The 15,222-nt window shown below is 39.4% G+C and overlaps 2 protein-coding genes across 3 annotated transcripts; one reads left to right on the top strand and one right to left on the bottom strand.

Annotated features, from left to right (window-relative positions):
* Positions 1-1,176: 1,176 nt before the first annotated feature.
* Positions 1,177-9,265, top strand: nat10 (N-acetyltransferase 10). Its single transcript, XM_053318744.1, has 29 exons — positions 1,177-1,251; positions 1,498-1,624; positions 2,143-2,234; positions 2,328-2,499; positions 3,300-3,422; positions 3,515-3,576; positions 3,680-3,794; positions 4,130-4,237; positions 4,333-4,466; positions 4,586-4,679; positions 4,764-4,862; positions 4,959-5,095; positions 5,303-5,427; positions 5,509-5,659; positions 6,053-6,149; positions 6,273-6,389; positions 6,572-6,673; positions 6,764-6,838; positions 6,928-7,044; positions 7,184-7,317; positions 7,405-7,453; positions 7,553-7,649; positions 7,734-7,841; positions 7,923-8,095; positions 8,200-8,319; positions 8,446-8,544; positions 8,797-8,870; positions 8,962-9,042; positions 9,124-9,265. The coding sequence occupies exons 2-29, from the start codon at positions 1,511-1,513 to the stop codon at positions 9,257-9,259; spliced, it is 3,105 nt and encodes a 1,034-aa protein (XP_053174719.1). The 5' UTR covers positions 1,177-1,251; positions 1,498-1,510; the 3' UTR covers positions 9,260-9,265.
* A 446-nt stretch (positions 9,266-9,711) lies between these two features.
* Positions 9,712-13,173, bottom strand: adal (adenosine deaminase-like). Of its 2 annotated transcripts, none has more exons than XM_053318748.1 (10): positions 13,052-13,173; positions 12,791-12,921; positions 12,437-12,497; positions 12,253-12,340; positions 12,091-12,172; positions 11,816-11,942; positions 10,999-11,079; positions 10,779-10,917; positions 10,583-10,683; positions 9,712-9,908 (listed from the first exon to the last, which is right to left on the bottom strand). In XM_053318748.1, exons 1-10 carry the CDS (start codon positions 13,094-13,096, stop codon positions 9,717-9,719), a joined length of 1,047 nt encoding a protein of 348 aa, XP_053174723.1. In that variant the 5' UTR covers positions 13,097-13,173; the 3' UTR covers positions 9,712-9,716. The 2 variants fall into 2 exon arrangements, with proteins under 2 accessions (XP_053174723.1, XP_053174724.1); XM_053318749.1 differs by having other exon boundaries at positions 12,791-12,922; positions 13,095-13,164.
* Positions 13,174-15,222: the final 2,049 nt, after the last annotated feature.

Genomic DNA, 15,222 nt, shown 5'->3' with positions numbered 1-15,222 from the left:
AGTTTTCAAATGTCAAAACGGGTCAAACCAGCCAACCAAGAAGACAATTAATAGATCTGGAGTGATGACAGTTACTGAGACAAAGAAAAGATGCATTTCGAAACTCCAGACGTATGAGTCAAATCAGAATCACTTTCTGAAACCATATCTTCAGTGTGTCAGAGTGCAGTTTCTCAAGACTGAGTGCAGCAATCATAATGTGGAGTGTATATTTTAGTGTGTGTGGTCTCTCATAGGCTACTTTTGGGGACAAATTTCAGACTTACGACTAGTTAATTGGGGCTGGCTTGTCCAAGTGTGTCCCCAATTTGGAAAAAGCTTATTTAGGGATCAGTGGTTAAAGTTAGGGTTGGGCTAAGTTTATGTAATGTCCCTAAAAGGAACCATGGGCTGATATGTGTGTGTGTGGGACCACTAACGACATCCAAAGCTGTAGATCCAGATAGCTTTTGATACAGCACCACCACGTGGCCTTTCAGAGTACTGCAACTGACATGAAACTGAATTCATGAATACAAAATAATGCTCAAAATACTTTTCTGTGAAAGCTTCATCATACACACATTTCATGTGATTGGTGTCCTTTAAAATTTTGATTATCCAAATTACTTTTTGTTATGCCGTATTTTTTTGTATGTAGTTTTTACAATGATAACAGCATTGTAGTGTTATAACCACTGAATGACAACAAACCTCTGACAAACTGCCTTATAATAAAACAAAGATATTAGCAATTAACAATTAAAGCAGCCATTAACCCTAGGCAAGGCAAGGCAGCTTTATTTATATAGCCCATTTCATACCCAATGGCAACTCAATGTGCTTACAGTAAGAATTGGAAACAAAAAACATAAAAACATACAATTTTAAAAATAAAAATAAAAATAGAACTAGAAACTAGAAATACAAAGCATCAACTTTTAACATCTATCTATCAGATGATGGAACTAATGGATGTTTCGGGCACTCCTGAGGCGACTTAATGATTAATCGATTACCAAAATAGTTGATCTAGTGATCAAAAGGCAATTAGGAAGTCAAACCTGACAAACCAAAACCAGGGCAAAGAAACCCATAATTAGCAGACAAACGTCGCGAGGCTGTGACGTCACAGCGGCGGGGTCCTCCATGAGCTGGTGTCTCCACGTGAGAGTATCAACAGCATGATGGCTGGCGTGTGAATCCATCCTTTCGACTCTAGTTGGATTTTTGTGAAGATTTAACACCAAACTAGTTTGTGTTTAGCGCGAGGTAACCGGAAACGATCATATTTGGATACAGCGTGTTAGATATTAGTTGTTACGTCAGGTTTTTACGTCTCCTGCTGCTGTTATCTGTAGTTTGTTTTGGCTTGAGCCTCTTTTTCTTTCTCCAGCTCAGTTGACAGCACATTGAGGGTGTTACTAAAACTGCATCATTTCTGCACAACATAACATCTACTTGGTGGTCTGTGTTGATGTAGATTTCTGTGTTTTTTTTTTTATTGATTTCTTGCAGTAGTCTGAAGACGATGGCAACAGTCCGCAAGAAGGTAGACAACCGGATCCGGGTCCAGATAGAGAATGGAGTCGCTCTGCAGCATCGCACCATGTTTGTGGTGGTGGGAGATAGAGGGAGAGATCAGGTAATCTTTCCTCAAGGAGAACAGGGAGGGATATATTTCCTCAAGTCTGTCTTAAAACAATAGTCATGTGCTCAAAACACATGACTATTGCAAAATTAGTCAAATCAAGTAGATATCTTCCAAGGTTACAGTCTTTTTGGCCCTTACTATATTTCTACTGTAGTTCATCAGTGAAACACAAAAGGGAAGTTGATGCTAAAAAGACTGTAAACGTGGCAGATATATAAGATTCAGATCAACTTGTAAATGCATTTTTGCAGATGATGACTGTGTGGACACCCTGTGGATATTGGCACCCATCACCTACACTGAAAGCACATTTGAAGAGTATATTTTAATGTACAGTAAGGACAGGAGGAATGATTACAGTTAGGGAAACCTCTTTCACTGTTTATAAGGGCACCTGATTGTTGTTTTAAGACTGACTTGAGAACTTATCCTTTTAATCTGTAAAGGCAGCATTGTGTTTGGTTTATGATTACACCTCATGAGACTCATTTAATCTGTCTGTGATCCAGGTTGTCATTCTGCATCACATGCTGTCTAAAGCTACCGTCAGAGCACGACCCTCTGTACTCTGGTGCTACAAGAAAGACCTTGGGTTTAGCAGGTGAGTGTGAACTCCTCACAGAGGGGAAACTGTTTCTCATATATTATATTTGACTGGAGTGATGAGTTGATTTGTTAAATGTCTCTGAAACAGCAATCGGAAGAAGCGCATGAGGCAGCTGCAAAAGAAGATTAAAACTGGCACTCTGAATCTGAATCAGGATGACCCTTTTGAACTCTTCATCGCTGCAACCAACATCCGCTACTGTTACTACAACGAGACGCACAAGATCCTGGGCAACACTTTTGGCATGTGCATCTTACAGGTGAGTCTTTCTCCTCTATGGCTACAGATCTTTGGTTAATACTCAAACAATCAAAAAACAAAGCAAAACTCAAAATACCAATACATTAAATTTAACATTCAATGTTTAGATTAGAGATTTTAATTAAGCATCATTGTATTACTCAGGTTCTTGTGAAATCAAATCAGACCAGACACAATATACACTTGTATTGGGAGCTATGAGTTCAGTGTGAAACTACTAACGACTAACTACAACTAAACTGCACACAATTACACAAGTATATTGTATCTAAAAGTATCTAAAACTTAAAATTGGAGGGGTTCCTGGGATGAATAACAGAATTCAAAAGGAGAAAAACTCTCCTTTTTTGTACAGACATTTCTTTAATCTTAAAGAAAAATCTCTGAGAAGTGGAAATCAATCAATCTTTATTTGTATAGCGTCAAATCACAACAAAGTTATCTCAAGGCACTTTACACATAGAGCAGGTTCTAAACCGAACTCTTCAGGTTTTAACTTTAAAGAGACCCAACATTCCCACATGAGCAACAGTGGCAAGGAAAAACTCCCTTTTAACTTTTAACAGGAAGAAACCTCAGACAGAACCAGAATCAGAGTGGGCGGCCAATCACTTTTAGTTTGAATTGCTCTCAGCTCATAAACATAGGATAGTACTTTTATTTCTACATCCGCCAAATAAATATAAATATGCAGCCTGGGGTGAGGGGCCACAATGCAAAACAGACAGTGAACTGATTCATATAAAGTTGATGTGTTCAGTGTATTTTTTAAGAGCTTTTGTTTTCCCTGTCACGCAGGATTTTGAAGCGCTGACTCCCAACCTCTTAGCAAGAACTGTTGAGACTGTAGAAGGAGGCGGTATCGTGGTCATCCTGCTACGGACAATGAACTCTCTTAAGCAGCTGTATACCATGACTATGGTAAGTTTAGACCCTCCTTGTTCTCCACACACGTCAGGCTCTGTTTGCTAATCTGATTTTGAAAAAATCATTGTGGCTACTTTTCCCTCCAGGACGTGCACTCTCGATACAGAACTGAAGCCCATCAGGATGTGGTTGGAAGGTTCAATGAGAGGTAAAATGCTGCTCAAGCTTTTATAGAATTTGATGTATCTTGCAAAGTGGTAAAGTTAAATCCATTTTTGTTACAATATTAAGTTTGACTCTTCTATTTCTAGGTTCATTCTGTCTCTTGCATCCTGCAAAAACTGTGTAGTCATTGATGACCAACTCAACATCCTGCCCATGTCCAGCCACATGACAAGCATCAAGCCTGTTCCTCCAAAGACTCAGGTATTTATATACTCAAATTAGTTCTATCTACCACCAGTTTGATTCCCAGTTTGAGTTCACATGTCAAAATGTCCTTAGGCAAGATGATGAACCAAACTGCCAAATTGCTCCCAATGGCTGCACCAGCTCTGTGTGTGGTAGCATGCCGACATTGTGTGTGTGTGTGTGTGTGTGTGTAGGTGAATGTGGCTTGTAGTGTAAAAGCACGTTGAGTGGTCAGAATTCTAGAGAGGCACTATGTAAGTGCAGTCCATTTACCATTTACCATAGCACTTTTCACAATTATTTTGGTTACATGCTCTCTGATTTCTGACCCGTTTTCTCTTCCTTTTCAGGAGGACGGTTTGTCTCCACGAGAACAGGAGCTGAAGGATCTAAAGGAGTCTCTTCAGGACACTCAACCCGTGGGAGTGTTGGTGGATGGCTGCAGGACCATGGACCAGGTTAGAGGCTCAAGTAACAAACACGTCAATCATGAAGAATGACTATGGTTAACCCTTTAATACCAGTCCTAATAAAGCCTTGTGTTGTCCTTTAGGCCAAGGCAGTGCTGAAGTTTATTGAAGCCATCTCAGAGAAGACCCTGAGGAGCACTGTGACTCTGACTGCTGCTCGTGGTCGAGGCAAATCTGCAGCACTGGGGCTGGCTGTTGCTGGAGCTGTGGCTTTTGGGTACAAATATATTCTTACAGTGTCTCAAAATCACACACATCTGAATTCATGTCGCCTCTAATAGTCACCAATGATTTCCTGATTTTTTTAAAAAATGTTTTAATTTTATTTTTTTACAGCTACTCCAATATCTTTGTAACCTCACCGAGCCCGGACAATCTCCACACCATGTTTGAGTTCATCTTCAAAGGCTTTGATTCTCTGCAGTATCAGGTAGGCTGCCCGAGCATCTTCTCTATGCCAGCTATGTTATTATTTGTACACATGGCACTTCATGTCCTGTTTTTGCATTTGTAGGAGCATCTTGACTATGAAATCATCCAGTCACTGAATCCAGAGTTCAACAAAGCAGTGGTGCGGGTGAACATCTTCAAAGAGCATCGGCAGACTATTCAGGTAAATGAGACCAGGCCTCTCTTTTCTGTTTTCCGCTGGGATGAATAAAAAAGTGAAACACACAGATCTGATTCTCCCTGTTCTTGTGACCGACAGTACATCCATCCAGGTGACGCAGTGAAACTGGGCCAGGCTGAGCTGCTTGTCATTGATGAGGCTGCAGCCATCCCTCTGCCTCTGGTTAAGAAGCTGCTGGGACCATATTTGGTATTCATGGCCTCTACAATTAATGGGTCAGTCATAGAGCCGGATGATAATTACAGAACCAAATCTACATTCATTTGATAGCATAACTATTGATAATGTGGCAATATGTTTCGAATGCTTTTACTCTGAAGGACATTTTCAGAAATAGATTTTAAGATATAATGACCTGTAATGAGGTAAAGACTGTGTGCATTATTTGTATTTCTGACTTCTCTTTTCCTTGATCCGTGCAGGTATGAAGGCACCGGACGCTCCCTCTCCCTGAAACTGATTCAGCAGCTGAGACAGCAGAGCACAGACAGCCAGCAGACCATGTCGGCAGAGAACAGAAACACCAACACGGCGAGGCTAGCAGCAGGTAGGTATCTCAGTATTTTAATGTGTTCTGTGTGCTCCTGCAACATCTGACTGACTGCTGTTTATCCTCTTCCCCACACAGCTCGCACTCTCCATGAGGTTACCCTTCACGAGTCCATTCGGTACGCTCCAGGAGACGCTGTGGAGAAGTGGCTGAATGAGCTGCTCTGTTTGGATTGTCTCAGCATTCCCAGGCTCATCTCTGGCTGCCCCCTTCCACAGACCTGCGACCTGTATCCTTTATTTACTTTAAAAGAGCATAAAATGACCTAGACTGGACCTGCAACAGCAACATTTCTGGGTAACAAGTGTGTATAATAAGCTGGGGCGGACAATAGATTTGGCTAAAATGAAAGCTTCAACCATCCAGTGAACACACTATTTTAGAGTGTGGACAGTTAAGGGTGTGAAGATTAACCAGTATGTATTTAAAATTGACATCAGTAAGAGGTACCGCTACATCAATTCAAAATCACAGATGTAAACCTACGTCAGTGACAAATTTATATATTTATTTAAACCAGACTGGGCAGATTTATTGAAGTCCTTTTACACCCATGGACACCTACACTTACCTATTAAGTTGCATTGTTTTTCTGTTTTTGATCTTAACCCACACTGTGCAGGTATTATGTGAACAGAGACACACTGTTCTGTTACCACAAGGCATCTGAGGCTTTTCTGCAGCGGTTGATGGCCCTCTATGTGGCATCGCATTATAAGGTGAGACATTTAACTTGAAATCAATTCACTCACATTTCTTCAGAGAGCATAACACCTTACACAGTGTTGTGTCATGTGTGTGTATCTGCGCTGACTTAATGTCTTTTTCCCCGACTCTCCCAGAATACCCCAAATGACCTGCAGATGTTGTCCGATGCTCCGGCCCATCACCTCTTCTGCCTCCTGCCACCTGTTCCTCCCACGCAGAACTCACTGCCTGAGGTCCTCGCTGTGGTTCAGGTAAGACACTGAAGCTCTCATCATAATCCAGGTGCATGTGTGTTTTGATGATAATGGGTCTCTTGTAAATCTTGCAGAAAAATCTTTTTATGAGGACATGTTATTTCTGTCTATTATTATTTTCTATTATGACAAAGTTCTTCATTGACTAAACTGATGTGTGGATTTCTTCTTCTCCTCAGGTTTGTCTGGAGGGGGAAATATCCCGGCAGTCCATCCTTAACAGTCTGTCTAGAGGGAAGAAGGCCTCAGGCGACCTCATTCCCTGGACTGTGTCAGAACAGGTATACACAGGTCACAAAGCCTCTGAGAAAATGATTACAGCGCTTGTTTCTACAATGCAATCGTGAATCCTCCACTCTCTCTCTTCACAGTTCCAAGACCCAGAGTTCGGGGGTCTCTCCGGAGGCAGAGTGGTGCGAATAGCTGTCAATCCAGACTACCAAGGGGTGAGAATTTACAAAGGCTGTGCTGTGTTTTGTACAGTTTTTTTTAAATAATCTGGATGTGTTTAACTGGGTTTTAACTTGTTGGACAGATGGGTTACGGCTCCAGAGCGCTCCAACTGCTTCAGATGTACTATGAGGGCAAGTTCCCAACAATGGATGAGAACGCACACTCGAACCCCAACGAAATCACCTCCGTCAGCAGTGAGGTAATTCAGTCAAAGACAATTTTAGCTTCATTTGATTTGACATCGATGCCTCATATGAAATGTAGCTATTATAAAAATGCACTTTAGAGATTAGATTAGGCAGATTAAAGACAGAGGCTGTGTTGTTGTCACTCTCCAGGCTGTCAGTCTTCTGGAGGAGGTGGTCACTCCACGGAAAGAACTCCCTCCTCTGCTGCTGAAGCTGAGTGAGAGAAGAGCAGAAAGACTGGACTATCTAGGAGTTTCCTACGGCCTTACCACACAGCTGCTCAAGTGAGTGTCCTTAACAATAAAGAAAGGGAGGAAGGTTGTAATATTTTTGTGGATTTAGACTTAAAAACTAATTTTGCAACCCAACAGGTTCTGGAAGAAAGCAGGTTATACTCCAGTCTACTTGAGACAAACCCCTGTAAGTATTAAACAGTCACCTTTTATATGTTTTTGTATATTTGTGTGGTGTGCATGTGTCACCTGGTGTAACTCTTTGTTTGTGTGGTTGTGTATATAGAATGACCTGACAGGAGAGCACTCTTGTGTGATGGTGAAAGAGCTGAATACAGATGAAGCCCCAGATCAGAGCCAGTGGCCGTCAGCCTTCTGGAAAGGTGAACCTTTAATTACTTTACTTGAGATTCTTAAAAAAAAAAATCATTATAATCCTCCTAAACATTTTTTTTGTTTTGGTTCAGATTTCCGCCGGCGTTTCCTGTCTCTCCTCTCCTACCAGTTCAGCAACTTCCATCCGAGCTTGGCCCTCAGCATCCTGCAGAACAAGAAGACCAAGGAGGAGATGAACAGTAAGACTCCTCTACGAACGACACTAATCTGATATCAGCATCTTTCCAGACTTGAACTGACTTGTCTTTTACATTCCGCAGCACTCACTAGCTCCGAGCTGGCAGGTCATTTCAGCCCTTATGACCTCAAACGTCTGGAGTTGTATTCGAGGAGCATGGTGGATTACCACCTCATCATGGACCTGGTCCCGTCTGTGGCACGCATGTTCTTCCTCAAACAGCTTGGTGACGTCTCCCTCTCAGCAGCACAGTGTGTAAGTTTCTCGCTTGTTTTAGGGGTCTCAGGTATTTGTCGGGTTTTTTTTTAAATTGTGTGAACAGTTTTATTGTTATATGGACCGTTCCTGTTCCTCTTCAGGCGTTACTGTTGGGAATAGGACTGCAGCACAAATCAGTGGAACAGCTAGAAAAGGAAATTGAACTCCCAAGCTCGCAGCTCATGGGCCTCTTCAACCGTCTCATCAGGAAGATTGTACAAGTGAGTTAAACACCAGTGGTAGAAGTCATAATGAAAAAGGTGGCATAAAGATGTCATACAACTTACTATTAAAATACAAGTTCAACAACTTAAGTGCTTTTTTGTTCTTACCTTTTACTATCGCAGGTCTTTACCAGCATTCAAGAAAAAGCTATTGAAGCTGAGATGGCAACAACTAAAGAGGTTACCATGGAGCCAACTGTCCGAAGCCTTAATGATGATCTGGTATGTTGTCTCTCAGCACTCTGAGTATATGTGATACCAAATGATGACAATTTCTCTTAAAATGCCAAACATGTCCTAGTTTCAGCCCCTCAAATGTAAAGATTTGCAGATAACATTTTAATTTAATATCTTTGGGTTTAGGGTTGTTGGTAGGTAAAATTAGGAAGTTTTGGGTCATTATGTTGGACATTATAACCCTTAAACCACTTTAGGAATTAAAAAGAAATGAATTGGTTTTCCATCTTTTAACAGACTGAGGCAGCCAAGGAGTTTGAGGAGAAACACAAGCAGGATATTGAGAAAGTGAAGGACATGGATCTGGAACAGTGAGTATGAGCTTGGTGTTGGTCATCATTATTTTTGTAGACATTACAGAAAGATGTGACGTAGTTGAAATGACTTCCTCTGCATTTACAGGTACAGGATCCGTGGAGATGATGAGGAATGGGACCAGGTGTTGAAGAAAGCAGGGAGCACAAATATCATCAGTATAAAAAGGTGCAGTAACATCCCAGATCTTTAGAAACACTGTAGTTGTACTCGGAAACATGTTTGTAATTATTTTTCTCCTCCCAACAGTGACAAGAAGCGGAAAATGGATGGGGGAAACGCCATCGCAAGCAACGGGGGTCCCCAGCATGGGAAAGTGAAAAAGAAGGAAATGCAGCACGGCAAATTCAAGAAGAACAAAGGCAAATTTGGAAAGAAGGCGTAACAGTAAATAGCGCTGCATTGACAGGACTGCGTGTGGGTACAAGGCATCAACAGTTTGAATTTTGGAGAACTCTGAATATCTCTGAAGGAAGAGACAGACTTGTTGATGTTGAAGAGCACCTAAAGGACTTCATATCTGCTGAAATATTTTTTTAATCCCTAACAGTTTGTTTTAATTTTGCTCCCCAACTACACAGACATTTCTACTTTGTCATTACCTGTTCATGTTGTGTGCAACACTGTGCAGAAAATATCACGCTTACACTTGTACTAAATAGGATTTATTTACTTGCAGTTATTTCAAGCATTTTTTCACTGTACCTTTTTGAGTGACCTTTGAGTTAGTCATGATTTCTACAACGACTTGTAAAAAGTTTATGGAAAGGGTTCTTTTTAAAAAACTGAAACCTGAGGTATATGGTTAGGTATATGATTGGCTTTATGCTCCGCTGGATGGATCACTTGAACAGCTGAGAATGTAACTCAGTCCATTTCTGTCTGAGCTGCTGTTTCACGGCTTCTGGTGCAAAGATGCAGTCTATGGCCTGCTGGGAGAGCGTCCATACGGCTTCGTGACTGAGACCAAAGGTGGAAGCTGCCAGCTGATATTCCTGAGACAAGTCTGTACAGAAGACTCCCTTATCATCAGTCTGCAATGTGACAAAGAATAAAAATCAGTAATGGTGATCTATTTCTCCCCAGTGATTACGTAACAGCTCCGGTTCAACACAACTGTTCTTTTTTTTTTTACAAAGTAAACAATCAGAGTTATTTAACCTTGATATGTTTGAGTATCTAAGTCCATGGCATCATGTTAAATTCAACATTACACAATGTTGGCACCAAATGTTTGCTTGTCTTTTTCAGTCATTTCTTCCATGAATAAAATCAAATTAGTTAATTTTCATATTTGTATTCCAGTACATGCTGGCCAATTTTGTTGAATGATTTAAAAAAAAAATGTGTATTAAAGTAATTTTAGTATCAGAATAAGTGGTGCAATTAACACTTAATTTTATTACTGGTTAATCTACTGACTTAATTGTTTCAGTCTATAAGACATCAAAAAGGTATTAGAAAAGTCAGACAAAATTAATTTGTCCAAAAAAAAAACAGTCAAAAATCAATTTCTCAGATTTGAGAACCTGAAACCATCACGTTTTGGGCTTTTTTGCTTAAAAAGGACGTTAACAATTAATCAATCGTGAAATAGTTCCTGATTAATTGACCAGTCATCGCAGCTCTAACTAGGGTAACGCTAGTATCACATTTTTTTAATGTTATCCTTTCTTAATCAGAAATAGTAAAACAAGTAGAAACTTACACAAATCACACTTGGGTGTCCTAACTGGTACCAGTATTTAAAGTGATGTTTGGAGTAATGCTGTACTGTTTGTCCTTTTACATTAGACGTCAAGCACAACTCTGGGGGGAAAAAAAGGAACATTTGGAAATTAACTTCAAATTACCTCAAGTACAGTTCAAAGCATAGAATATTTGTCATTTCACCTCATTCTTACCCAATGGTATGTTGTTCTTCATCACTTTATCAACAAGACTTTGAGATCCACCCACTTCAGGATGCAGGAAGGTGCCATGACCAATCCTGTCCGGAGGAAGATTCAACAACAAATCTGTCTCCTCCATCTGTGACTGCACCTGCAACAGTTTGTGTTGTAATATTAACACACTCTCAGATAATGTGACCACAGATATATAACGTGAGTATGACGTTCGTACTTCGGAGAGGTGCAGTGATAACTTCAGTCCACAGTTCTTGGCCCTCTGTAAGGCAGGAAGTAAGTCTCTGCCATGGCCGACCTTAAAATGAAAACAACATTCATGGACGTGATGTAATCGTGCAGCAACATCCGGTGGTGGAAAAACTTTGACATTTCTTACCTCACTAAATATTATTGAGCTAAATAGTTTTGATATGATTTGGTGATATTTGAAGGTATCAACTGTACTGCACCTCAAAATGTTACACTCAATGGCCAAAAATAACATTTGAAAAACTCTGATTCAGATCTGATTAAAGCAAGAAAATACCCAGCAATTGAAAAAGAAAGAAGTCTTATTTTTGGAAAGTAAGTCAATCATTGCCAATAAATCAATTCTATGGCATTTTCCCATAAAGAGAAAGAAGAAAAAAAGCCACTGAGCTTCATACCGGGATGAGTCAAAGCTGTAACCAGCTGCTGCCTGGATGGAAACATTGGTCTCTCAGTAAGAAACAAAATTCACTTCTCTAACACTTTGTGATGATCTCCTTTTTAAATAAGCTTTTTGTATTCTGTTGCCTTCATTAATGTTCAAGACAACTTACAGTAAATTAGACTTAGGCATCAAAAGTAGAAATGCTCACTCTGAGAATGTGATGCTCTGTAAGAAGTACTTTAATGTTAAAGCTGTGAATGTGAATGCTTTGAGTTTGACGTTAATGATGCATCACAATCAGGGTCAAGCTGTAATATTCTTTTCATATGTAAATGTACTTTTTCTTTTCTTTTTTTTTTACTTTCTACCTCTGTGGGTCGCAAACTGGCTGACTAACCGTTGGATCCCCACTCAGGTCGAGTCCCACCACTACACCATCAGAGGACAGCATGAACTCCTCTGCCAACTTCACCGTCTCCATGGCAACTTCAGTCCCATTTCTGCGGTCAATCGCCACCAAGAACCTTTAGGATAACAGTGGTTTGTGTTGATGAAACATTTTGTAGTGTTCTGTTATAGTTGTCCAGTAGAGGCCAATTACACTCAGCTAACATACATTTCTAAGACTTGTCACACACTGGAAAAAATACAGCTCATTGATTATCAACCTACCTTACATCAATGTCCACTCCCTCGTTTTTACACTGCTGAATGGCTTTAATAACAGTTTCAATATATCTCTTTTTGGTCAATCCTAGAAAAAGGAAAGAAAAGACAATACACTTTTAAAAATGACGACATGAAGATTTTAGGCTACATATTGTCATTGCTTACCTGTCTTTTTCTCCTCTCTTGGTGTACTTCTCAGCTCCAAATACTTGACACCATCAGCTGCAAACTCCTTGATAACATCTATGGCCACCTGGAGGGGTAGGGGGGAGAGAAAAAGATGAAGCTGTTACTACTGCTAAAAAAAAAAAGGATTAAAAACGACAACCCATAATTTTTTTAACCTCACCATCAGGATGTCCTCCTCAGTGTCCACCAGCTGATGAATGACCTTGAAGACCTGAAAACACCTGCGAACATGACCGCCATGTTTGTGTCAGTGACCCATTCAACAAAAGACCCCCAATCCCCTTTGTCAACCTGCTTTTGTCTGCAGAAATACAGCTCATATACAGACCACACAGACACATCATCTACGTATCTTTTACTGGACTGTTTCTACACAACTGAAGGAAATAAATGAATGAACGAACTGATGGATAAAGCATTAGTTAGATAGACTTAAAGTCCAATGAGTTAAAGCAGTCATACTAGCCAACTACTCGTATTAAAAATTGAAATAAAAAGAGGTAATGAAACGCACTCGTCTAATGTCCTCCGCTGGCCTTTTCCGATAGCAGTCATGCTGTGTTCAATGTTGAGATGTGGTTTTCTTTTGAGGAGTTTCTCGATGGTTTGGAAACTCACAGATCCGTTCAGATGAGCATGAAGCTCCTGGTGGCAGACAAAACGCTGACGTTAGCATGTAGCCGACTATCACAAACCTTAACTACAATTACTCTCTTTAAACTTTAAACTTATCCATCTTCTTAAACATTTCTCTCACGATGCTTTTTTCACTTACCACTTTTGGGAGCTCCCGGTAAAATACATCCGCCTCATGATCCATCACAAAGTAAATAAAAGTAAAGCCTGAGCTGCTCTTTGAACCCTGAGATTGTTTCTGTCACACTGACGAGCTACTCTGTTTTCAGTCTACATTTTAATGTGACACCAGCGAGTGCCACATTAAAATCCATACCGCATCAAGTAGATAAAGGTTCCGCTATGGTTCCGCTTCGCTAAAAGCACATTTCTTTACCAAACACTATTAGTTGTTTTGTTTTTTAGGGTTTTTTAGTATTTTATTTCTACTGTCTCGAAGCCCTTTTCTGCTTATGTAATGAAAAAAAAAATCATTATAATGAGGAACTTTCTCATTATCTCAAAAACAAGGACTTAGCAACTCAATAATGACAAAGTATCTCAAAGTTATGAGAAAGTATCTCAAAATAATGACTCATTATTTCAAAATAATGATCTCATGACTTATATCTCATTATTTTGTAATAGTATCTTACTATTATGAGTTACGAAGTCACTATTTTGAAATAATGAGTCATTATTTTGAGATAGTTCCTCATTATATTGACTTACAGGATCTTTTCCCCCCATCACATTGGCAGAAATGGGCTTCAATACTACTGCTTAAGACATTATTTTACTAAAATGAATTCTTTAAAGCATTTTATCTTTCTAAGTATTCTATTTTATATGTGAGTGTGTTTGAGCAGAGTGGATGGAGACAGTTTTATGGAGACACAATTTCGTTTTATGTGAACATGCAATAACAATAAAAACATTCATTCATTCAAGTGACTCTGTATGAAGTACAAAGTGAACTAAGGTAAATAGGTGTCATGAATAAATACATTTAAACATTAAATAAATAGGCAAAATAAAAGCAGCAAAATCAGTAACACAAGTTTTTGAAAAAATAGGCACTTGAAAGGACAAAACATGACCTTCTCCATGCTATGAAGGGTCAGAATATGACCAGTTTTGAACAGTTGTTTTTGAATCGTTTTTAATTATCAAGGACACTTTTGTGTTGTTGTGTTGGGAAATGTTGAGGATAAAAATGAAATCGGCATTTTCCTCCCGTGATCCTCAGCGACGGTAACCGTAACAAAATAAGAGCTCAACCATGTTATATTCATACAGTCTATGGTTATATTCAGTATAATATTGACGTAATATCATAGATAGAGCTCTTATTTTGTTACGGCTTCAGCTGGCGTCTTCACCATGGTGACCGTCGCTGAGGATCACGGGTAGGCTAATGCAGCCGCTTTTGTTTTCGTCCAAGACATAAACTTGTCCCCTTAAAAACAGATTTCTGACAATGAAAGGGGACATAGTAAAAACTAATGATCGTAACGTTTACTCACACCTTTGTTTAGTTATGAAGGGTATACTTTGTTGTTGTTGTGTTGCTAAATGTTGAGGATGAATGAAATCAACAGTGAGTAAAATAATTCAGGCAGCGAGTTACCCGGTCTGAGATCATTTGAGAGATAAATACTCAACAAGGACAAAAAAAAAATCTCCCTATTAAAAATTGAGTAATGTAGTGGTTATAGTTTCCAAAAGAAAATTATATGCAATAAAAAAATTTAAAAAAACAATACGACTTTTTGCACAGCTGTGCTCTCGGTCCATTGCCTTGGTAACAACACTTCTTCTCATTCAGTAGGCTAAAATACTGTAATTTATTATTAGCCCACTACTAAAGACCTTTGAGAAAGTGTATATCAACTCTGCAACGATGTGCAGACCGCTAGAAAATAACGTTGACACTCGTATTCACGCGAATTTCTAATATCTATCAAACTGTTATTTTCATTATTCATTTCATTCATAATATTGTAAAAACGAAATATCAAGGGATAATATATATAATAATCACTACACCAAAATCACACATATTACACACAACTTAATGTTTTCTGGACAACAACAAAAAAATCGTATTTAGGCTAATGCACTTTAATAAGTAAAAACAACGATAAAATAAAAAGATAATGATTGTAAAACAATATTAATCCCCGCCACAGCGTGACGTTGTTGCACCAGGGAACCCGTGTGTCCACCATGAGAGAGGATCCATTGACTTTACACTCCTATTTTTCCGTGGTGGGAACACGATCATTTAACATTTTACGTGTACCCACACGGACTTTGGTGTTAACAGTT

This window comes from Scomber japonicus, chromosome 5, assembly GCF_027409825.1.
Source record: "Scomber japonicus isolate fScoJap1 chromosome 5, fScoJap1.pri, whole genome shotgun sequence".
Lineage (NCBI taxonomy): Eukaryota > Metazoa > Chordata > Actinopteri > Scombriformes > Scombridae > Scomber > Scomber japonicus.
The sequence above is the reverse complement of the archived record's forward strand: the minus strand, read 5'-3'. Positions and strand labels throughout refer to the sequence as shown.